Raw genomic sequence first — 26,309 nt, forward strand, 5'->3', positions numbered from 1 at the left:
CGGTGACCATTATTTTACCTTCTAGCATATCTGCGAGTAACACTGCTTACCTTTATTAGTAACATGGTCAGTGAGTAATTTGTTTTACAATTCTTAATGTCAGTTTTCAAACTATTTTAATAACTCAATGTAGGTCTTATTTGAAAGGCTAGTATGTAGGCTACTCTAATAAAGTAGCCCTATATGTGCTTCTATACAAACTTTTAATAATGTACAAAGTTCAACACGCTAAAATTTAGGGTCACTAAGGCTGCAAGCATCTATGTTTATTAGCTACATCTATAGGCTTATAGGCCGTCATCACACCACTTTGGTTAATATCAAATATTACTATTTGCAGTCATTTCAGTCAAAATCGCCCTCTGAACAAATAACTCAAGAAGTTATCTATACGGTATTATATTTGTCATACGTAAACATGTATAAAGGGCCTTCCCGACAACCATAATACCCTACATTTCTTTGTACTGAGCGAACATCGAAATGTTTATAACAGTGCTTTTAGGATTACATACTACACAGTTAACACTCACATCAAACCATAGTTAATAAATTAGTAGGCCTGTATATGCAGGTTGGGTTCTGCTATATATAAAAGGCCTATATAACTTGGGCGTGGCGCGTGCTGCAAATATACACTTTGTACTCGTACGCTGTAAAAAGCTGTAGTACATATACTTAAAACTGGAAAAGTATGAGCTTGCCTCATATAAGCGTCGTGTCTTACCATTTATAAAGTATACCAAGGGAATAGTGAATTTTAGCCAGTGGGGTATTGATGAAAGATAAACTCGTAGGCTATACCGAAGAACTGCTGCATATGCACACTATACCCATAGACAATCTTCCAACTAGTTTTTGTGCCTAAAGGTATTTGCACAATATATCATATTCCCTTCTTATTTACATTATGATTATGAAAATTAGAATTTTATAATTCCTCATCCCGTAACCGTACCCCATTATTGACACTGGGTGGCACCGGGCTTTTGTCCCACCCCTCCATCGTGCGGAATTAAGAAGGGGAATCGGCGGTCTATAGATAATTAAAATACATCACGGTATTAAGCAAACAGCGACTACATGTATAGGAAATTATTACGCTCCTTTGAAATGTTTGAATCTCGCTCAGTGGGTGTAAGAAGTATTTTGCAAATCCGATGTTATGCAGCAACCTTCTGGCTCTGCTTGTAAGCTATGCCCATTCTTTTTCCTTTTCTATTCTTTAATTTGACGATATCCCACCACCCTTGCTCCATTCGAGACGCAAAATAGGGGATGGAATAGTGATTGTGACGTTCCTATAAGCGACACCCATGCATGTATAGCTATAGGCTATCAACTCGGTGCAAATACATACTTAAAGGGATATTGTTGTTGCTTGTATTGATTGCTTGTAATTAAAAGTGCTGGCAGTGGCGTAGGAAGGTACTTTTGAGTGGGGGGGCTGAAGACTGATGGCCGGCATGGGGGAGGGGTCTAAGGGGAGGGGGTGTCCCCCTCCCCTTTGGAATTTTTTTGCATTTCCAGGTAGCCTCAGATGCAATTTGGTGCAATATAGCACACTTCGACACCCACTCCATTTTGTAAACTTAATTTTGTATTTTCACCAGGCCTTAGATGCAATTTGGTGCTCCAAATGAGATTTTTTTTCTCATTTGGAAATGAAAAAGGGGTTTTCTGACTTGCGAAGCGGGGGGGCGGAATGATACTTCCGCCCCTCCACATTTTTCACTGGGGGGCTGGCGCCCCCCAGCCCCCCCGGTTCCTACGCCCTTGAGTGCTGGTAATTTTTCTGTATCTTAGGTCGAAATAACATCTTCATAGAGTATTTCGTATCGCGAAGATATGAATTATTTAAATTTGATGGCATTTTGTGAAGGCATCTGGCAACAGTAGAGTGAATGATGTCATCAAGGCAGTTCAACTGAAAATGTTTGTTTTTTATTTGTATTATAATATATGGGCCTATTTCGAAGTCACAAATTCAAGGAGGAAAATAACATTGTTATATGAAAGTTAAATCACAGAGACATTGACAGTTTTGAGCATATACACAATGAATCATGTTTCAAGGATAAAATTAACAAGACTTATTATAGCACTGGAGTAAAGTAAAGTAAAGTTTTTGAAGAACATTTGTCGTTATGACATCACAGACAACCTATACTGTGATCAACTCCAGGTAAGAATCGAATATTTATAGTGAGTCAAAATAGCCTTCCATTTAATCAATATCTTGAGTTATCTACAAGATATGGGATTTGTAACTAAGAAGGTGGAACATTTTTGTTTTCCGTGTAAACGATACAACTTCTGCTTCCGGAAATATCCTTAAGTCTAGCTAACCATGTTAGCAACCTCATATTGCAAATAATTCTTCTTGTACGTTTCTAAACAGCGACACCGTGTACTCCACCGACACCTGACGATAACAATGTTGTTATCAGCCCGAACTATAATAGCTACGATAACGGCACAACGGTTACTTATTCCTGTCCAGGAGGGTACGATATAGCTGGAAACCTGAATTCTCAATGCATCAATGGAAGCTGGAGTCCACCAGATTATCCAACTTGTGAAAGTAAGTACGCAGACGTAGTTAGTCAGGGACCGATCCAGGTGTTTAAAATAGAAGAGGTTGTGGCCCGCTGGGGTCGTTGAAGCCGACTCAAATGGTGCACTCTGAATCATAGTTTAGGCTATAAATTATGGTTAGGTCTAATCGCAAGGTTGTGTTTACACAAACACTACTTTTAGTGTTTTCTTTTTCATTATTTGAGGGGGGGGGGGGCGAAAATGGAGCGATGTCCAGTGTATGCCTAGATGGAATCTTGATTATTTTAATATTGATCTGTAGTCGCTCTTGATGTATATATGGTGGCTGTGAGTAGGCTACTTTGTGTATCTAGCGTACATACTTTAATTAAATAGCGAGTATGGTCTCCTCGCATGGTTACCAAGTTTCATAAGCGTAGGAACATGGAAAAGAGAGGAAAGGAGAGATGCATATGCTACTGCCCGACACTTTTTTACTCGGGATGCACTCCACGGAAGAGATGGGTCATTCAGATCGACACATAGGCCTACTTTGCACTAGCGAAAAGAGTGACAGATAACCAAATGAACTTTTTTACGTGTTTTCATATATATATATCCCATAATCCATCAAGATTTCGATAAAAAACAAAATCGAAATGTCGACACAAATAAGTCAAAAGTTTGAGGTCACGTATAGCGAGCTCCCACTTGCAGGCTTAATCAAAGCGCACTAATCATTCAGACTGTAAGATGATTGCGCAATACAAGATCCACAGCTGGTGTTTTCTAATTCCAGCTCGCTACTACTATACTCGGCTAGCTGCTCCCAGTCTAAATTAAAACTAGGTTACACATGAACGCTTACTGAGTGACACTGACTATACAGGTAGTATCAAAACAATCGACGATTCGAATAGAAAACTGTTTTTAAAAAAGGGAGACCGAGAACCTAATAGGGACAACATTAATACTAAATGTTGGTACAGTAGCTCTGACATGAATTTCCGTCTTCATCACAGAGTTTTTTGTACAAAGTTGCCGCCATCGTGTGAAGCCTAGGCAACTTGGCCAGGGTTTGTCCTACCCTTACTTAGGCATATGTGCTAGGTACTGTACGACATTGCGTGTATCGGTTTCACCAAGTAGGCCTAAGTACGTGAAGTTTCGATCGCCTTATCGGTCGAATTCTCAGCTAATTCTTTCCAACGCAACAGATGAAGTACAGTAATACTGATCACTGCCTCCATGCAGCTCAATCATAGCTAAAACTGTCATAGGACCTAGGCCTGGTAGGGGCCTATTGTGTATAACTGCTAGACTACTAACTTAGATGCAAATATCCCTGCCCAAATAATTCCAGGACTTTTTCTGCAATGTTTTTAATGTCTTCAGTAATATATTATTAACTTAGAACCTCCTTGTGATTAAATTGATGTTCACATTCAACATCCAGTGAAATACCATTCCAACATCCCAACCCAGCTAATAATTAATATGTTAAGTAAACTTGACTCTCGGTGAGTATTTTTATCAACATGGCAGGATGGCTGGCTTCAGTTTAACTTAGTAAATTTCTGTCTGCAGTCTCTGTCAGCTGCACTAATGGATACCTAACCCAATTAATGAATGTATACACATGCCACCAGTTAAAGGGTTTGTGTGTGTGTAAATTAAAGACCTGTTATATCCTCTGTTCCAAAGCATTAGATACATCTTTTGGCTAGAGAGAATCAGATTGATATTTCTATAGACTGTTTGGATTCAGAAGAGTTTAAGATAATGGTAGCTTTCAGTTTTGCTGTTAAATATTTGCAAACTTCATAGGTCATCTACGAAACTGTGATATATACTGTCAAAAGTTTTGTCATTGATAATTATTTTGTTAACTTTGGTATTAAACTGAAAAGCAGGTAGTTAATTGGTTTGTATTAGAAGGTAGTGTGTGGATTAGGTCTTGCGTAAATTTGCTGTCCTTTCAGATATCATGAGAAAAATGTGAGACTAATCTGTTGTGTATAGAACAGGAAACTACAAATGTTCTTCGAAAAATACTTGGAAATGACTGTACGGTGACAGAGATGACAGTACCTGCAAACAGTGTGATGGTCAAAACCATGAAAATGTTTCACTTTAATGATTGCAAAATCCTTACATAAACAAATAGCTTTCTTCTTGTTTAAAGGCATTGAAGACTAGCCCCAAACCGCGTGCGGCCATCTGAAAATGTTAACTTTCCGTTGCTTGCAAGTGACGTTTTGTTCCTCTCGCTACAAAATGCAGACAGTAATGAAGCATGAAACCTTGTTATCTTTTATCTAGACCTGAGATGTCCAACACTGCTATGTACACTGTGTTGTGGGTATTGACCATAGCTGTATGTATTGACTGTACACTAGTGTCTAATTACCGACAGTAGCAAGCTGTGTGTGTGTATTTTCTGGGATTGATGGTGGTGTCTAACACTTCTGTTACACCTCATTCGAAACTAGGTCAGATTACTGGCATTAGACGTTTCTTTTTGCGCGAGTCTTCACACCCTTTAAGGAGCTGGCAAGTTATGTGTTACATTATAGATAGCGGCATAAGTCAAATGTAAAACAAAAAGAGTAAATCATGTCAGGCCCAAATGTTAAGTTTGCTTTCACAAGTTGCTGCAATCCATTTTTGTTTATGAACAAACAAGTATCTACTTCACAATGCAAATACACTTATCGCTCTTGATTTACATAGGCATTAATGTTGCTTTAACTTGTGCTCTTGATAATTGGAGCTGACTTCGATTATGATCTACTATGCAGTGCATTGCATTATATATTTCATATTTATATAGATTTTCTCTTTGAGTACTTCTTTTTATAGCTGTGTAATGCAATGTGACAAGTACTTGTAATTTTTAAAACTTCAGCGATTTTTTCATTCAGTAATGTGATAAATTCATTTTGTAGAGGTATTGTTCGGATAGGCGCACAGGGGTGTGGTGGGGATGTAGGACGGACCGGGTGTCACAGAGGGTAGATATGGCTCAGAGAGCTATAAGGATTCTTGCATTGTGTAAATGTCATTCATAGTTTTATTCCTTGCTGGAGGCTATTAAAGTAATCTATTCAACAGTGATGGCGTGTGTGTGACGCATTGGCTTGTAAACACCATAACACAAAAACTGTATGTAGTGGGTGAACTATATATGTGGCACATATATGCAGCTAATTAATTAGAAAAGGTGTTGTTTTCGAGGTCAAAGGTCATTTGAGCTCAACAGATGTCAAAGTTTGATAATATTGTAAGCATGATAACTAAAATACAGTAAGGAGGATGAACTTCATAATTGGTATGTGGATATACAACATTAAGTAGAAGAAAGTCCTTTCTTTATAGAGGTTGAAGGTCATTTAGGTTAAGTCCAAAACCTTGTAAACATGTTAACTCACAAAGTAGAGGTCGAATGAACTCCATTGTACATGTAGTACATGAATACACCTTATTATTACTATATTTAACATACAGGTAACAGAGGTCAAAGCCTGAACACTTTGTAATGAAGCTAATTACCTTAGCAATGGTCAACTAATCTGGAACTCATTTTCTTATGCTCTGGTACTTGACTTTAGGAAACTTTTTCCTCAGTTACTCTATCAATCATGTGATTCCATATAAAAACTTATAACGCTAGGAATCAAAGCTTTCTGGCTCTCTGGTTTGTTTCTCTTGTTTTTTTTAATTACCCATTGTTGACATTTTTCCCCCTAACTTCTGCCCATAAATAAAAAAAATAGGTTTTACAAAGTTTAAGAAGGGGCAATGCTCCTCCCCTGTAAGGGCTTCAAACTGTAACATTGCTGTATATGAATGACCTCCCCTCAACTGAGTGATGCTCTAAGATATTAATTCGACTTAAAGACGTTTTCAGCTTCTGTTGTTTCTTATTTTAATTTACTGCACTAATAACCTATTTGATGTATCATATTTCTTCATTTCACTTTAAACCCACAGCTTCAATATGTCTACCGCAGACAGTCAGTGATGATTTAGTGATCATTTCTCCGGACCTCTCTGGATATAGCAATGGCTCATCAATAACCTACTCTTGTCCTGACCGGTACATACTTGAGGGCAGCAACACTTCAGTATGCATCAATACTGTCTGGACCCAGGAGGAAGATCCAACATGTACCAAAAGTAAGATCTCTTAGTCTGTACAAGTTGCTTGAAACCCTGCCTGAGCATAGATTTCACATCCACATATGCTGCCCAAAAACTTAAAATGCGATAAATTTCCAAACTGACTTACATATTTACATTTGTTAACTCGAGGCATAGAATCCAACTTTACCTGATGGAAAAGATGGTCATGATACATATCATCTGCACAATGGGGAATAGGGAGGCACCTAAACCCCCCCTAACCCCTCCTCCTCACCCCACATCATGCTTTTTGAAAAGAAAATGAGATTTTGAGTTCGTCTACATGCAAATTGTATACATATATAATATAGAGGTGAGAATTAGTTGAAACTAGTGGAACACAAGTAATTTTTACTTAGAGTTTCACGCATTGAGCTATCATCAGACAACTCAGGATATATAGTATACGTTAGCATCATGTTTCTCTAGAGTAAGGCAAATATGTCACCAAACCAGAGCTAGTATTGTTCGATACAGGTGACAAACGCCTACAGTGGAATTATGACATTCCTTAACGGTTTCCAACCTCTGGACATACAATCAGCGTCCATAGCCAAGTGGTAAGGGTGTCCGCAAATAAAGTGGGAGGCCCTGGGTTCGAGTCCTGGTGGAGGCTGGAAATTTTTTCACTACTGGATTTTCCAACTCACTATGATTTAAGTTGTATATTCAGGGTGATCCAGGATCAAGGCAGGATTTGTTCCCTTGCACGGTGTTAAAGTTTATAATGTAAACAACTCAGGGGGATCCAGGATCAGGCAGGATCAGTTCTCATGCTAGGTGTTAAAGTTTATAATGTAAACATAATATGGGGCAATCCAGGATCAAGGCAGGATTAGTTCCCTTGCACGGTGTTAAAGTTTATAATGTAAACAACTCAGGGTGATCCGGGATCAAGGCAGGATCACTTCTCATGCTAGGTGTTAAAATTTTATAATGTAAACATAATATGGGGTGATCCAGGATCAAGGCAGGATCAGTTCTCATGCTAGGTGTTAAAGTTTATAATGTAAACATAATATGGGGCAATCCAGGATCAAGGCAGGATTAGTTCTCATGCTAGGTGTTAAAGTTTATAATGTAAACATAATATGGGGTGATCCAGGATCAAGGCAGATTCATCATCAGTTCCCTTGCACGGTGTTAAAGTTTATAATGTAAACAACTGAGGGTGATCCAGGATCAAGGCAGGATCAGTTCCCTTGCATGTTGTTAAAGTTCATAATGTAAACAACTCAGGGTGATCTGGGATCAAGGCAGGATCAGTTCTCATGCTAGGTGTTAAAATTTTCAATGTAAACAGAAATCAGGGTGATCCAGGATCAAGGCAGGATCAGTTCCCATGCTCGGTGTTAAATTTTTGAAAGTAAACAGAACCCAAGGTGATCTGGGATCAGCACTGGGCTTTTTCTTGCCTTGTCCTTTGTTACACTCATAATTTGACACTTTAATATCAATAAGAGCATTGCACATAACACAGCTTATGGTTTCATGCTTCTTTTTCTAGCAAACAGACCTCAGCTTTCAATTCAGTGAGCACAAGCCCAGGGTCTGATATCAGGCACAGGGTCTAATGTAAACAGACTGATGTCCAAAATCAATTAAACCTGGTGTAGTGTTGGAACTACTGTATCAAGTTCATAGGTTGATCTCTAATGTAAATGAACCTCCCTATACTGTATATCTAAGAGAGTTGTGTTGGTTACATCCACTTGGTAGCTCCTAATATGAGAATTATTCCCAATTTCAATTCAATAACGAAAAAAAAGTTGCAAACATGTGGTATTATCCCATTGCAGAACTTTAAATTAAGCTTTTTTCCTAATTTTGTAAAGTCTGATGTAAAATTCTCATTTCTCACTTATTTCTATAGAAAATTAAAATGACATCACTATCAAGGTCACAATTGCTCCATATTACAGTAATTAATGCTAATTAGTTCACTACCAGCGCACCTCTTTTTCTTAAAATGATTAGTTTCTAAAAGAAAAGTCATTCACCTGATCAGCCATATATGAAGACAAAATTAATGAATTCCCCAAATTTTGATATCACACTAGGATTTTAGGAAAGTTGCTCTTATTTTTGTGAAATCTTTATTATTTGAGTAATATGGTTATGTTTCATACTCTTTTTTTATTAACATTTTTGAAGTGATATTGGAGGAATGCAAGGCCAGTAGAACTAACATGATTTGATATTGTTCGTTCACTTTGAATAAGAAACTTCCTTTGGATGAACTTAATGACAAATATGTCTATTACGATGGTTTATCTTAGCTAAAAATGTAGAAGATGATATGTTTGAATTTGGAGATAATAGCAAGAAAGCTGAAACGTGAAAACAGAATTAAAGAATTATTATTACTGTAGGTAGAAACAGGGGTGGGCTGGCCATTTGGGCAATGCCCAGGTGAACCGGTGGCCTGGCGGGTTGGGTACAAAATGGGCTGGAGCCTGGTAAAATTTACAGCGCATTCAATGAATAATGATCCGACCTAGTGAAGGATACCAGTCTGCTCCTGGGTAGAAATATATATCATTGTTTGCCAGAGTTCTTTGGTAATGCTACATGTCCAAAATAAATGTTCTGATGCCTCATTATTATTGAACATGACAAAAAGTACACACAATCTTTTTTTTATTTATTATAGAAAAACAAGTACAGTAACTTTTGAAAGTATATTGAAAGTGTTGTACTTTTGGGTTTCTGACTGCAGTGAAGGGTAAAGAGATAATATTATTCCAGTTGTATAATTTGGTATTGTTAAGTTTGTTCTCATTTACAAACAGCTTTAGAGTAATAAAGCTAGTGAGATGGATAACGTTATCATATTGCCGTTCAATGAGCCTCGCATTTGTTTTCCACTCCGTGGGATTGGCTGTAGTTATTCCATAATGAATATACTAAAGAAAATGGAAAGTTATTGGTTACATTAAACTTATTAGTAAAGGAAGCATGACTTACGAGATTTCCATTAGCATCCAACAAATCGACTACAGATAGAAATAAGCTTGTCAATGTTCTTCTCTTAAATACCTTCTTTTAACACCTATTATATTTTGAACAGTTTTGGAGTGTCTAAATCCAGTTCCATTGGACCCAGTCATAATCTTGGATCCAGATTTAGAGCTGTACTTAAATGGATCTGATGTGCAGTTTTCATGTCCGATTGGCTACCAGTTGAATGGAAATGAAAGTGCATCTTGCGTGAATGGAGACTGGGTGTACGTAGATGAGCCTAGCTGTTCTGGTAGGTTTAAATGGATTTTCAGATAGCTTAGCAAAACTGCTTACAAATATTCTGTATCTCATTAGGTAAAATCCACATCCTCACGACATTTTGTTTGAAACTTTGTTTTTATTTCAAATTGGTGACATTTGTATATATGCATCTTACAACAGCAGAATGCATGATGTCATCAGGACATTTCAGCTGAAAATGGTCTTTGTGTTATTTCAAAATATATCAATCATATTTCCACAGAGGAATAGAATATTTCTACCAAAAAAAAGATGCAGTTTGATAAAAAAAAAAATTAAATACAGAGAACATAGGGCGGCACCTTAACAAACATTCCAAATTAATCATGTTCCAAGGATAAATCAAGAAGAAGATATTAAAAGTCTAAGTAGAGCTTTTGAAGAGCATGTATTCATGACATCATAGACTACAGTACCTGTGCTGAAGAAGTACAGCTATATATAGAGGGCGAAAGCAAAAAGTGGCATACATATTATATTTAGAATAATTAGATAGAGCTCCCCCATATAACTCCACTCCCTGTAAACTTGATATAAACCATACCCCTTAGCTGTAGCCGATTATACCATTATAGTGATAACCCCTTGACCCTAAATACCTGCCAGGGTACATTATTTGGTATACAAAAAGTTATATGTGAGAAGTAGTGTAGAATTTGTTAGTGAAATTATTGCATTATAAAGTTGGGCGTCAACCAAGTATATTAGAACGAGTAGAGAGAAAGAAAGAATAGATTGCTGTTTGAAGGCAAAACTCTTGCATTTGTATTAATTATTATTTGGAGGAGTCACTAAGATCCACTACCTACTGAGCTTTCTGGAGTAGTTGAAGGGTTATCCAGTCAAAAGAGGTTAATACTTGAAGGAACCATTTATCTCTAGTTAGGCTCAATATTTTGAGATGGGGTTTTTCAGCCACCAGAATATCTCTTCAATGTACTTGGCTGGACAAAAACTTTTAAAACTATTCAAGTCTGGGCCACAGAGAAGTTTGGCAAAGTACTACAATCGTTGGCCCATACTACATAAGCATGGATGTACCTTACTCCCATGACTAAACATGGAGATCTACTAAATAATGTGAGAAACAAAATATCAGAAAGTTCTATATATGTCAATCTATTATGTTCAAAGTCCTATCAGATATAGGCCTACAGTATGTTGTGGAATTCATATTCTCCCATATTTGGTATCAATGAAAACTGCATGGAAGACTTCATTCTTAAATTCCTTTGCTTAGGTTCCCTGGGCTGGGCTTTGCCCATGTTTTGATGCAACAATTCAAAGCAATGAACAGTTTGTACAGGTAGCATGGTGGGCTCATAATTGACACACTTAAGGATTTGATTAACGATGTCTATCAACGAAAACTCCAAATCACTCAACTGTATGCGTTTTTCATATGTGTAGTTCCTCAGAAATGTAATGATCTCAAAATATTTATTGTTCTGTGCCTATGCAACGTACAATTGAGCAGAATTTGACCACAAAATGTCTGCTGTGTCAAGTTCTTTCATACCCCTAAATTGACACATTTGTTGATAAGCTAACTGTAATGTAGGCCTCAGTATACACCCATTGACTCTGGATGCTGTTTGCCATGCTATGCTATGCACCTCTAAGCTCAGAAAGGTCAGGTCCCAGAGAGTAGCTGGTATTATATTAATTAATTTTGGATATTTTTGGGAGTAAGATTTCCAAATGCCCAAAAAATGTGCAAAATTGGGGGGAGGGTGTTAGAAGCTTTAAAAAAAAACTGCAAAAAAAAGAGTTTAGGTTGCCTTCTGTATCATTGAGCTACTGCAGTAATATTTGAAGGTGCATCAATTACGAAGGTGCGTCAATTATGAAGCCTTTACCATACCTCAAAATGAATTGTACGTTAATGCGTACCCATGCATGTACACAGATGAGTATGACTTGAAGAAAAACATAAGATGAAGCCTCCATGCAATGGCATGACATGAAAGAGACTTAATGTAGTGTATATCATGTTACCAATAGATCTTGGAGAATGCTTAGAAAACACATGTCATCTGAAATTGCAAAAATATTACGCTAAATGTTGTTTTAATACTTCACAAAGAAGAAAGTTGCATTTTTCACAGGGCTTTAAAGCCCTATTAGGGTCATTCTCACACTTACACATTCTACAAATTTTTGTTCACAGTTTTGGAATGTGCCAATCCTGCTCCGATAGACCCAATGGTAAACTTGAATCCAGATCGGGAGTCATACACTAATGGGACAGAAGTGCAATATTCATGTCCAAATGGCTTTGAGCTGAACGGAGACTCAAGTGCAGTCTGTGTGAATGGAGACTGGGTGTTTACAGAAGCGCCTAGTTGTTCTGGTACTTGAAGTCAACCTACTGATAAAACATTTAAATATTTAAAATTCATATGTTTACTTCTTCCTGACAATTGTATTCCCATTTTTCTCATTAAGATATTGCCATATTTGCTTGCTGCTGGTTGCTTCCTCTTGTTTAAAGCTCTTGGTTCTTTCGTGAAACGCTTATATACGTCAACCAACCTGTTATAACCAAAGTTGCCGTCAGATTATTAGTATAGTATAATAAGTGATTTCATTGGACGATCATAACAGGGTAAAGTTACAACTCACATGATATTCTTGTGGGGGTGGTGGATATTTGTCATACTTGCTAAGTACAGTAGATGTATTACAGTGAGTTTGTGCACTAACGTTTTTGGCGCTGACCTTATGAATCTGTCTGTTGGTGAAAGCTACCAGGAATCTTAGGAACCCTCATATCTTGCCAAAATATAGAATTCAACTTTATAAGAACTCTTTCATCTACCGTGCTGCAATATACATTCAAGTTGGTAATTTGGAACCTCTCATTTAATTTTACTAATTGTTTCACCTAGTTCTAGTAATGTACATAGTTTTAACGCTTTCTTGATGTGCAATCATTTGAACATCTTTTCTATCATGGTTTTCATAGTTATTTATTTTTAGTTTGACATGTGTACTCCTTTTTATAAATATGCTATATTTATACTGGTTTCAATAAATGAATGGAAAAAAAATGAGAATATTTATGAGATTGTGGGGTCAGACATAAAAATCCATAAATTGGATTGTAGCCAAACTTGGTATACAGTATTGGGTTAATAGCTGGTTCATATAGGCTTACATTTTTTGGTACCATCTAGGCCCCCAAAAATTCCGGGCCCATTTTGGGCTTAGGGGCCCCAAATTTGATTTCACCTCAAATGCATCTTGGGACGCATTCTTTGGGCCTAATTTTGTTGGGCCGACATTTTTGGGACTATTTAGACGCATATTTTATCAGGTCCAAGGTTTTGGTGAGGGGTCCAAAATGTTAAACTTGCAATAACTCCACAACCTTAAATTAGATTGTATCTTGCAACTTGGAATATACTTGTTGGTTAATAGCTGGTACATGTGGGCATAATATATTATGATATTGGGGGATGACATACAACACCTTAATATTCCACTGAGCAAGGAACCATAGTGCCCATTGGGCTCTTGTTACCATGTTGGTAGTGATTTCACTTTGACTTCATTTTTATCTCAACCAATAGCTTTATCATGCGATGATGTGGCACCAGGAGACGACGTGGTTGAGAGAGACCCAAGCGGATCAGGTTCTTTTCCAAACGGAACCAAGGTTGTTTATTCTTGCCCTGACGGGTATGACTTGAGTGGAGATACGACTGCTCTTTGTCTTTATGGAAATTGGACACTAGACACTGATCCATCATGTACAGGTAAGTCATTCACCTTTCTGTCATTGGGTGCTATAGTGGGTATCGGTACGACCTGTCTTTAAATTCTTGGACAATCATGTTTGGCAGTATTTTCACAAAATGGAATGAAATGCGAGTATTAGGTATATATTAATATATCATTATCCAATATTGACTCCAGATGAAGACTTGACAAATTAACAAATTTAAAAATATGAAGTTAGGAATCCTTAATTCCATTATTCAATCAACATAGGTAATTAAATTTGTGTTAATTGTCTGTATTCTGCTCTGGGATCTCTATATTAGAGACTTTATCAACTTTCCAATAAAGTCACCCTTCTCAACCCAGTGTAACTTTTTGTCATATAATCTCAAAATTAATCGATTCGATTGTTTTCTTGTGTTTCAAAAGGAATTATTGGTATATGAAAGGACATATGGCTGCTTTCAAAAAGTGAACAAAAGGGATGTTTGGGATAGGCAGTGCCACTGTCTGATATATTACTGCTGGTGCCATTCGAAAGGCAGATTGCTTTTATCATTAATTTGCTGGGTTCTTAACTTGTAGCTTGGTCTCTTGCTAATGGCCACATGGTCTGAGTGGAAGACTGAAATGTGTGGAGAAAGTTAAGACACTGCTGTGGCTCTCCTCGTAGTGCTCATTTGAGCAGTTTAAATTAATTCCTGTACTCGATGGATCTAGCGTCAGATTTTCATGCCAAGTACTGGCTAGCTGCATGAGGGATGTGGGGTGGGTGGGTGGGGTTGGTTGGGGTGGGTATACTGTGTTACAACATGCAACAAAGTTCTACATTATCATTGGCCAGACCCAAAGGACTAAATTGTTTCTATGTGGGAGGAAAAGCACTTGAAGGGAAAATATACAAGTCTGGATGAACAAGTTAGAGTTGGATTGGACTGATCTCTGTGCAAAGATATTGCCCACTAATTTTCTTCGAAAAGATTTAGGATCAGAATTGCAGTTTGAATTTGGGTAGTGTCGATCTGCAACAATTAATTTGAAACAGACTTTTCATAAAATGGAAAGTAAGGTAGTGAATAAAGTTGGTTTATAACCTTTAATAAATTCCTGTATGCTTCTTCCAGCTGCCTTCTCAGCAAAAATATTCAAGATTTTCCTTTGGTTGCCCTCGTACAACCAAAGTCGTAACTTTCAGGTTGCCAAACAGCAAATATGGTTGTCAGAAATGTAGCCAAGTGAATTGTAACAAAATATCAGAGATAGACCAATATCTAAACTGTATTGGAGAGATTTGAGGCTCATAGGGTTCTTAGGATCATAGGCCTAAGATGGGCCAGTGATACTGCCCCCATTCGTGTGGGTCATAGGCCTACCGCTAGTCTCTGGGTTGGTACTACTCCCCCCCCTCTTCCCGTTTAGGTGGGTCATACCGCTAGTGTCCTTTCATATCAGTGATGGAGATTAAGACCAATTTATCACTTTAATTACAAATTAGGGAGTATTGTTAAAATGCAATCTGAATGCGATGTTAACAACTGATGGTCCACCAGAAAGACTATAAAGTTACTTGTGGTTGTCCGAGCAGAATTTTGGTCGCCTCAGACGACCCGCAAGCACTTTAACTTGCCTCGCTTCTGATTATTTGTGAAAGCAATTACATCAAGCAAAGTTTGATTTGTTTTATTACACTAAAATTGCTTACTGGTTATTGGCAAATATTCAACTATGCTGTATGTTGGTTATCATACCACATTGGGTCTCGATGTAACATAACCATCCTTGATACATTCACTTCAACACCATCTCTTTACTGTCTTATTATCAAAAAGCTTTATCTTGCGACGAGGAAGCACCAGCTGGTGAAATGGTAGTGCGAAACCCCAGTGGCTCCGCTCCATATCAGAATGGAACAGAAGTAGTTTACTCATGTCCAGATGGGTATGCATTGGAAGGAGATATGACTGCAGTATGTCTGTATGGAAACTGGACATTGGACACAGAACCATCTTGTGGAGGTGATTTGTGTGTTTCACTTATACGTCTTTGTACCTTATCACAAATTCAATAAAATTGCTAACTAGTGACAAGCAAATATTCATGTATGCTCTATGTTATTTTTCATGCTACATTTGGTTTACAACTTGACAGAATTTGACCACAAAATGTCTGCTGTGTCAAGTTCTTTCACACCCCTAAATTGACACATTTGTCGATAAGCTAACTGTAGTGTAGGCCTATGTATACATCCATTGACTTTGGATGCTGTTTGCTATGCTATGCACCTCTAAGCTCAGAAAGGTCAGGTCCCAGAGAGTAGCTGGTATTATATTGAGGTAATTTTGGGGGTTTTTTTTTAGTTAGATTTCCAAATGCCAAAACAACGTGCAAAACTGGGGGGAGGGTGTTAGAAGCTTTAAAAAACACAATTTGATCAAAATATACCTGAAATGGATTCAAACTCATGAAATATGTAACTCTGCTTGACTGCAAAAGGTTTAGGTTGCCTGCTGTATCGTTGCTAGCAATATTTGAAGGTGCGTCAATTACGAAGGTGCGTCAATTACAGAAATGGTCAATTATGAAGCCTTTACTATACCTCAAAATAAATTGTACGTTAATGCGTACCCATGTACACAGATTAGTATGAAGAGAAACATGGGATGAAGCCTCCATGCAATGACATTACATATATATCATGTTAGTTTAATAGATCTTGGAGAATGTTTAGAAAACTCATGTCATCTGAAATTGCAAATATATTACTCTAAATGTTTTTTCAATACTTTACAAAGAAGAAAGTTGCAATTATCACAGGGCTTTATTAGGCTCATTCTCACACCTACACATTCTACTAATTTTTTAACAGTTTTGGAGTGTGCCAATCCTGCTCCGATGGACCCAATGGTCAACTTGAAGCCAGATCTGGAGTCATACACTAATGGGACAGAAGTGCAATATTCATGTCCAAATGGCTTTGCGCTGAATGGGGACTCAAGTGCATTCTGTGTGAATGGAGAATGGGTGTTTACAGAAGAGCCAAGTTGTTCTGGTATTGAAGTCAACCTACTGATAAAACATTTAAATATTTAAAATTCATATGTTTACTTCTTCCTGACAATTGTATTCCCATTTTTCTCATTAAGATATTGCCATATTGGCTTTCTGCTGGTTGCTTCCTCTTGTTTAAAGCTCTTGGTTCTTTCGTGAAGCGCATATATACGTCAACCAACCTGTTAATACCAAAGTTGCCGTCAGATTATTAGTATAGTATATAATAAGTAAATTCATTGGACGATCATAACAGGGTAAAGTTACAACTCACATGATATTCTTGTGGGGGTGGTGGATATTTGTCATACTTGCTAAGTACAGTAGATGTATTACAGTGAGTTTGTGCACCAACGTTTTTGGCGCTGACCTTACGAATATTTATGAGATTATGGCGTCAAACATAAAAATCTTAATATTGTAATAACTTCGCAACTGTAAATTGGATTGTAGCCAAACCTGGCATACAATTTTTGGTTAATAGCTGGTACATGGTGGCTTAGATTTGTTGGGACCATCTGGGCCTCAAAAAAATCCGACCCATTTTGGGCTTAGGGGTCCCAGATTTTATTTCCACCTCAAATGCAGTTTGGGACACATGCTTTGGGCCCAAATTTGTAGGGCCCATTATTTTTGGCCCACATTTTTGGGACTATAGATGCATATATTATCAGGTCCATGTTTTCGGTGAGCGGGCCAAAATGTTAAACTTGCAATAACTCCACAACCTTAAATTAGATTGTATCTTGTTACTTGGAATAGAGTTGTTGGGTAATGGCTGGTACATGTGGGCTTATGATATGTGGAATGACATACAACACCTTAATATTCCACTGAGCAAGGAACCATATATTGCCCATTGAGCTCTTGTTTAATTTGGGGTTTTCTCATCACCATTTCGTTAGAGATTTCACTTTGACCTCATTTTTATCTCAACCAATAGTTTTATCATGCGATGATGTGGCACCGGGAGATGACGTGGTTGAGAGAGACCCAAGTGGATCCGGTCCTTTTCCAAATGGAACCAAGGTTGTTTATTCTTGCCCTGACGGGTATGACTTGAGTGGAGACACGACTGCTCTTTGTCTTTATGGAAATTGGACACTAGACACTGATCCATCATGTACAGGTAAGTCATTCACCTTACTGTCATTGGGTGCTATAATGGGTATCGGTACGACCTGTCTTTATATTCTTTGACAATCATGTTTGGCAGTATTTTGACAAAATGGAGTGAAATGCGAGTATTAGGTATATATTAATATATTATTATCCGATATTGACTCCAGATGAAGACTTGACAAATTAACAAATTTAAAAATATGAAGTTAGGAATCCTTAATTCCATTATTCAATCAACATAGGTCGTTAATTTTGTGTTAATTGTTTTTATTCTGTTCTGGTAGTTCTCTATATTAGAGACTTAATCAACTTTCCAATAAAGTCACCCTTCTAAACCCAGTGTAACTTTTTGTCATATAATCTCAAAATTAACCAATCCGATCGTTTTCCCGTGTTTCAAAAGTAATAATTGGTATAAAAAAAGATGTGGCTGCTTTCAAAAAGTGAACAAAAGGGCAATTTTGGATAGGCAGTGCCACTGTCTGATATATTACTGCTGGTGCCATTGGAAAGGCAGATTGCTTTTATCATTAATTTTGCTGGGTTCTTAACTTGTAGCTTGGTCTCTTGCTAATGGCCACATGGTCTGAGTGGAAGACTGAAATATGTGGAGAAAGTTAAGACACTGCTATGACTCTCCTCGTAGTGATCATTTGAGCAGTATAAATTAATTTTTATACTCAATGGACCTAGCTTTAAAACTTCATGCCAAGTACTAGCTTGCGCATGAGGGGTGTGGGGTGGTGGATGGGTGGGCGTGGGTGGGTGGGGGTGGGTATACTGTGTTACAACATGCAACAAAGTTCTACATTATCATTGGCCAGACCCAAAGGACTAAATTGTTTCTATGTGGGAGGAAAAGCACTTGAAGGGAAAATATACAAGTCTGGATGAACATGTTAGAATTGGATTGGACTGATCTCTGTGCAAAGAAATTGCCGACTAATTCTCTTAGAAAAGATTTAGGATAAGAATTGCAGTTTGAATTTGGGTAGTGTCGATCTGCAACAATTAATTTGAAACAGACTTTTCATAAAATGGAAAGTAAGGTAGTGAATAAAGTTGGTTTATAACCTTTAATAAATTCCTGTATGCTTCTTCCAGCTGACTTCTCAGCAAAAATGTTCAAGATTTTCCTTTGGTTGCCCTCGTACAACCAAAGTCGTAACTTTCAGGTTGCCAAACAGCAAATATGGTTGTCAGAAATGTAGCCAAGTGAATTGTAACAAAATATCAGAGATAGACCAATATCTAAACTGTATTGGAGAGATTTGAGGCTCATAGGGTTCTTAGGATCATAGGCCTAAGATGGGCCAGTGATACTGCCCCCATTCGTGTGGGTCATAGGCCTACCGCTAGTCTCTGGGTTGGTACTACTCCCCCCCCCTCTTCCCGTTTAGGTGGATCATACCGCTAGTGTCCTTTCATATCAGTGATGGAGATTAAGACCAATTTATCACTTTAATTACAAATTAGGGAGTATTGTTAAAATGCAATCTGAATGCGATGTTAACAACTGATGGTCCACCAGAAAGACTACAAAGTTACTTGTGGTTGTCCGAGCAGAATTTTGGTCGCCTCAGACGACCCGCAAGCACTTTAACTTGCCTCGCTTCTGATTATTTGTGAAAGCAATTACATCAAGCAAAGTTTGATTTGTTTTATTACACTAAAATTGCTTACTGGTTATTGGCAAATATTCAACTATGCTGTATGTTGGTTATCATACCACATTGGGTCTCGATGTAACATAACCATCCTTGATACATTCACTTCAACACCATCTCTTTACTGTCTTATTATCAAAAAGCTTTATCTTGCGACGAGGAAGCACCAGCTGGTGAAATGGTAGTGCGAAACCCCAGTGGCTCTGCTCCATATCAGAATGGAACAGAAGTAGTTTACTCATGTCCAGATGGGTATGCATTGGAAGGAGATATGACTGCAGTATGTCTGTATGGAAACTGGACATTGGACACAGAACCATCTTGTGGAGGTGATTTGTGTGTTTCACTTATACGTCTTTGTACCTTATCACAAATTCAATAAAATTGCTAACTAGTGACAAGCAAATATTCATGTATGCTCTATGTTATTTTTCATGCTACATTTGGTTTACAACTTGACAGAATTTGACCACAAAATGTCTGCTGTGTCAAGTTCTTTCACACCCCTAAATTGACACATTTGTTGATAAGCTAACTGTAGTGTAGGCCTATGTATACATCCATTGACTTTGGATGCTGTTTGCTATGCTATGCACCTCTAAGCTCAGAAAGGTCAGGTCCCAGAGAGTAGCTGGTATTATATTGAGGTAATTTTGGGGGTTTTTTTTTAGTTAGATTTCCAAATGCCAAAACAACGTGCAAAACTGGGGGGAGGGTGTTAGAAGCTTTAAAAAACACAATTTGATCAAAATATACCTGAAATGGATTCAAACTCATGAAATATGTAACTCTGCTTGACTGCAAAAGGTTTAGGTTGCCTGCTGTATCGTTGCTAGCAATATTTGAAGGTGCGTCAATTACGAAGGTGCGTCAATTACAGAAATGGTCAATTATGAAGCCTTTACTATACCTCAAAATGAATTGTACGTTAATGCGTACCCATGTACACAGATTAGTATGAAGAGAAACATGGGATGAAGCCTCCATGCAATGACATTACATATATATCATGTTAGTTTAATAGATCTTGGAGAAAGTTTAGAAAACTCATGTCATCTGAAATTGCAAATATATTACTCTAAATGTTTTTTCAATACTTTACAAAGAAGAAAGTTGCAATTATCACAGGGCTTTATTAGGCTCATTCTCACACCTACACATTCTACTAAATTTTTAACAGTTTTGGAGTGTGCCAATCCTGCTCCGATGGACCCAATGGTCAACTTGAAGCCAGATCTGGAGTCATACACTAATGGGACAGAAGTGCAATATTCATGTCCAAATGGCTTTGCGCTGAATGGGGACTCAAGTGCATTCTGTGTGAATGGAGACTGGGTGTTTACAGAAGCGCCTAGTTGTTCTGGTACTTGAAGTCAACCTACTGATAAAACATTTAAATATTTAATATTCATATGTTTACTTCTTCCTGACAATTATATTCCCATTTTTCTCATTAAGATATTGCCATATTGGCTTTCTGCTGGTTGCTTCCTCTTGTTTCAAGCTCTTGGTTCTTTCGTGAAGCGCATATATACGTCAACCAACCTGTTAATACCAAAGTTGCCGTCAGATTATTAGTATGGTATATAATAAGTAAATTCATTGGACGATCATAACAGGGTAAAGTTACAACTCACATGATATTCTTGTGGGGGTGGTGGATATTTTTCATACTTGCTAAGTACAGTAGATGTATTACAGTGAGTTTGTGCACTATCGTTTTTGGCGCTGACCTTATGAATATTTATGAGATTATGGCGTCAAACATAAACATCTTAATATTGTAATAACTTCGCAACTGTAAATTGGATTGTAGCCAAACTTGGCATACAATTTTTGGTTAATAGCTGGTACATGGTGGCTTAGATTTTTTGGTACCATCTGGGCCTCAAAAAATTCCGACCCATTTTGGGCTTAGGGGGCCCAGATTTTATTTCCACTTCAAATGCAGTTTGGGACACATGCTTTGGGCCCAAATTTGTAGGGCCCATTATTTTTGGCCCACATTTTTGGGACTATAGATGCATATATTATCAGGTCCATGTTTTCGGTGAGCGGGCCAAAATGTTAAACTTGCAATAACTCCACAACCTTAAATTACTGTAGATTGTATCTTGTAACTTGGAATACAGTTGTTGGGTAATGGCTGGTACATGTGGGCTTATGATATGTGGAATGACGTAAAACACCTTAATATTCCACTGAGCAAGGAACCATATATTGCCCATTGAGCTCTTGTTTAATTTGGGGTTTTCTCATCACCATATTGTTAGAGATTTCGCTTTGAATTCATTTTTATCTCAACCAATAGTTTTATCATGCGATGATGTGGCACCAGGAGACGACATGGTTGAGAGAGACCCAAGTGGATCCGGTCCTTTTCCAAATGGAACCAAGGTTGTTTATTCTTGCCCTGACGGGTATGACTTGAGTGGAGATACGACTGCTCTTTGTCTTTATGGAAATTGGACACTAGACACTGATCCATCATGTACAGGTAAGTCATTCACCTTACTGTCATTAGGTGCTATAGTGGGTATCGGTACGACCTGTCTTTAAATTCTTTGACAATCATGTTTGGCAGTATTTTCACAAAATGGAATGAAATGCGAGTATTAGGTATATATTAATATATTATTATCCGATATTGACTCCAGATGAAGACATGACAAATAAACGAATTAAAAATATGAAGTTAGGAATCCTTAATTCCATTATTCAATCAACATAGGTAATTAAATCTGTGTTAATTGTCTGTATTCTGTTCTGGTGGTTCTCTATAGATTAGAGACTTACAATAATCAACTTTCCAATAAAGTCACCCTTCTAAACCCAGTGTAACTTTTTGTCATATAATCTCAAAATTAACCGATCCGATCGTTTTCCTGTGTTTCAAAAGTAATAATTGGTATAAAAAAAGATGTGGCTGCTTTCAAAAAGTGAACAAAAGGGCAATTTTGGATAGGCATTGCCACTGTCTGATATATTACTCCTGGTGCCATTTGAAAGGCAGATTGCTTTTATCATTAATTTTGCTGGGTTCTTAACTTGTAGCTTGGTCTCTTGCTAATGGCCACATGGTCTGAGTGGAAGACTGAAATATGTGGAGAAAGTTAAGACACTGCCATGACTCTCCTCGTAGTGATCATTTGAGCAGTATAAATTAATTTCTGTACTCAATGGATCTAGCTTCAGAATTTCATGCCAAGTACTAGCTAGCTGCATGAGGGATGTGGGGTGGGTGGGTGGGGTTGGTTGGGGTGGGTATACTGTGTTACAACATGCAACAAGTTCTACATTATCATTGTCCAGACCCAAAGGACTAAATTGTTTCTATGTGGGAGGAAAAGCACTTGAAGGGATAATATACAAGTCTGGATGAACATGTTAGAATTGGATTGGACTGATCTCTGTGCAAAGATATTGCCAACTAATTTTCTTCGAAAAGATTTAGGATAAGGATGCAGTTTGAATTTGGGTAGTGTCGATCTGCAACAACTAACTTGAAACAGACAATTCATAAAATGGAAAGTAAGGTAGTGAATAAACTTGGTTTATAACCTTTAATAAATTCCTGTATGCTTCTTCCAGCTGACTTCTCAGCAAAAATGTTCAAGATTTTCCTTTGGTTGCCCTCGTACAACCAAAGTCGTAACTTTCAGGTTGCCAAACAGCAAATATGGTTGTCAGAAATGTAGCCAAGTGAATTGTAACAAAATAACAGAGATAGACCAATATCTGAACTGTATTGGAGAGATTTGAGGCTCATAGGGTTCTTAGGATCATAGGCCTAAGATGGGCCAGTGATACTGCCCCCATTCATGTGGGTCATAGGCCTACCGCTAGTCTCTGGGTTGGTACTACTCCCCCCCCCTCTTCCCGTTTAGGTGGATCATACCGCTAGTGTACTTTCATATCAGTGATGGAGATTAAGACCAATTTATCACTTTAATTACAAATTAGGGAGTATTGTTAAAACTGAATGCGATGTTAACAACTGATGGTCCACTAGAAAGACTACAAAGTTACTTGTGGTTGTCCGAGCAGAATTTTGGTCGCCTCAGACGACCCGCAAGCACTTTAACTTGCCTCGCTTCTGATTATTTGTGAAAGCAATTACATCAAGCAAAGTTTGATTTGTTTTATTACACTAAAATTGCTTACTGGTTATTGGCAAATATTCAACTATGCTGTATGTTGGTTATCATACCACATTGGGTCTCGATGTGACATAACCATCCTTGATACATTCACTTCAACACCATCTCTTTACTGTCTTATTATCAAAAAGCTTTATCTTGCAACGAGGAAGCACCAGCTGGTGAAATGGTAGTGCGAAACCCCAGTGGCTCCGCTCCATATCAGAATGGAACAGAAGTAGTTTACTCATGTCCAGATGGGTATGCATTGGAAGGAGATATGACTGCAGTATGTCTGTATGGAAACTGGACATTGGACACAGAACCATCTTGTGAAGGTGATTTGTGTGTTTCACTATACATCTCTGTACCTTATCACAAATTCAATTAGATTGCTTACTAGTAACAAGCAAGTTTTCATGTATCTATGTTATTTTTCATGCTACATTTGGTTTACAACTTGACAGAATTTGACCACAAAATGTCTGCTGTGTCAAGTTCTTTCATAAAATGACACATTTGTTGATAAGCTAACTGTAATGTAGGCCTATGTATACATCCATTGACTTTGGATGCTATTTGCTATGCTATGCACCTCTAAGCTCAGAAAGGTCAGGTCCCAGAGAGTAGCTGGTATTATATTGAGGTAATTTTGGTTATTTTTTTGTAGTAAGATTTCCAAATGCCAAAACAACGTGCAAAACTGGGGGGAGGGTGTTAGAAGCTTTAAAAAAAACACAATTTGATCAAAATATACCTGAAATGGATTCAAACTCATGAAATATGTAACTCTGCTTGACTGCGAAAGGTTTAGGTTGCCTGCTGTATCGTTGCTAGCAATATTTGAAAGTGCGTCAATTACGAAGGTGCGTCAGTTACAGAAATGGTCAATTATGAAGCCTTTACCATACCTCAAAATGAATTGTACGTTAATGCGTACCCATGTACACGGATTAGTATGAAGAGAAACATGGCATGAAGACTCCATGCAATGGCATTACATATATATCATGTTAGTTTAATAGATCTTGGAGAATGTTTAGAAAACTCATGTCATCTGAAATTGCAAATATATTACTCTAAATGTTTTTTCAATACTTTACAAAGAAGAAAGTTGCAATTATCACAGGGCTTTATTAGGCTCATTCTCACACCTACACATTCTACTAATTTTTTAACAGTTTTGGAGTGTGCCAATCCTGCTCCGATGGACCCAATGGTCAACTTGAAGCCAGATCTGGAGTCATACACTAATGGCACAGAAGTGCAATATTCATGTCCAAATGGCTTTGAGCTGAATGGAGACTCAAGTGCAGTCTGTGTGAATGGAGATTGGGTGTTTACAGAAGAGCCAAGTTGTTCTGGTATTGAAGTCAACCTACTGATAAAACATTTAAATATTTAAAATTCATATTTTATTTCTTCCTGACAATTGTAACCTATTTTTTCTCATTAAGATATTGCCATATTGGCTTTCTGCTGGTTGCTTCCTCTTGTTTAAAGCTCTTGGTTCTTTCGTGAAATGAATATATACGTCAACCAACCTGTTAATACCAAAGTTGCCGTCAGATTATTAGTGTAGTATATAATAAGTAAATTCATTGGACGATCATAACAGGGTAAAGTTACAACTCACATGATATACTTGTGGGGGTGGTGGATATTTGTCATAATTGCTAAGTACAGTAGATGTATTACAGTGAGTTTGTGCACTATCGTTTTTGGTGCTGACCTTATGAATATTTATGAGATTATGGCGTCAAACATAAAAATCTTAATATTGTGATAACTTCGCAACTGTAAATTGGATTGTAGCCAAACTTGGCATACAATTTTTGGTTAATAGCTGGTACATGGTGGCTTTGATTTTTTGGGACCAACTGGGCCTCAAAAAATTCCGACCCATTTTGGGCTTAGGGGTCCCAGATTTTATTTCCACCTCAAATGCAGTTTGGGACACATGCTTTGGGCCCAAATTTGTAGGGCCCATTATATTTGGCCCACATTTTTGGGACTATAGAAGCATATATTATTAGGTCCATGTTTTCGGTCAGCGGGCCAAAATGTTAAACTTGCAATAACTCCACAACCTTAAATTAGATTGTATCTTGTAACTTGGAATACTGTTGTTGGGTAATGGCTGGTACATGTGGGCTTATGATATGTGGAATGACATACAACACCTTAATATTCCACTGAGCAAGGAACCATATATTGCCCATTGAGCTCTTGTTTAATTTGGGGTTTTCTCATCACCATATTGTTAGAGATTTCGCTTTGAATTCATTTTTATCTCAACCAATAGTTTTATCATGCGATGATGTGGCACCAGGAGACGACGTGGTTGAGAGAGACCCAAGTGGATCCGGTCCTTTTCCAAATGGAACCAAGGTTGTTTATTCTTGCCCTGACGGGTATGACTTGAGTGGAGATACGACTGCTCTTTGTCTTTATGGAAATTGGACACTAGACACTGATCCATCATGTACAGGTAAGTCATTCACCTTTCTGTCATTGGGTGCTATAGTTGGTATCGGTATGACCTGTCTTTAAATTCTTTGACAATCATGTTTGGCAGCATTTTGACAAAATGGAGTGAAATGCGAGTATTAGGTATATA

The 26,309-nt window shown here is 37.7% G+C and overlaps 1 protein-coding gene across 22 annotated transcripts in view; it reads left to right on the forward strand.

The window, feature by feature from the left end:
* LOC139962741 (complement receptor type 1-like) overlaps positions 1-26,309 on the forward strand; it is a 106,029-nt gene that overhangs the window by 14,258 nt on the left and 65,462 nt on the right. For 20 of the 22 annotated variants that reach the window (XM_071963007.1, XM_071963025.1, XM_071963023.1 and 17 more), the window contains exons 5-18: positions 2,402-2,584; positions 6,532-6,717; positions 9,794-9,976; positions 12,158-12,340; positions 13,563-13,748; positions 15,543-15,728; positions 16,580-16,762; positions 17,705-17,890; positions 19,694-19,879; positions 20,731-20,913; positions 21,862-22,047; positions 23,842-24,027; positions 24,871-25,053; positions 25,995-26,180. In XM_071963007.1, the coding sequence (XP_071819108.1) occupies positions 2,402-2,584; positions 6,532-6,717; positions 9,794-9,976; positions 12,158-12,340; positions 13,563-13,748; positions 15,543-15,728; positions 16,580-16,762; positions 17,705-17,890; positions 19,694-19,879; positions 20,731-20,913; positions 21,862-22,047; positions 23,842-24,027; positions 24,871-25,053; positions 25,995-26,180 (2,586 nt within the window). The remainder of the gene's footprint in view (positions 1-2,401; positions 2,585-6,531; positions 6,718-9,793; positions 9,977-12,157; positions 12,341-13,562; positions 13,749-15,542; positions 15,729-16,579; positions 16,763-17,704; positions 17,891-19,693; positions 19,880-20,730; positions 20,914-21,861; positions 22,048-23,841; positions 24,028-24,870; positions 25,054-25,994; positions 26,181-26,309) is intronic. The other 2 variants (XM_071963024.1, XM_071963026.1) reach the window with 2 other exon arrangements.

The sequence above is a fragment of the Apostichopus japonicus genome, chromosome 21 (genome assembly GCF_037975245.1).
Source record: "Apostichopus japonicus isolate 1M-3 chromosome 21, ASM3797524v1, whole genome shotgun sequence".
In the NCBI taxonomy this organism is placed as follows: domain Eukaryota; kingdom Metazoa; phylum Echinodermata; class Holothuroidea; order Aspidochirotida; family Stichopodidae; genus Apostichopus; species Apostichopus japonicus.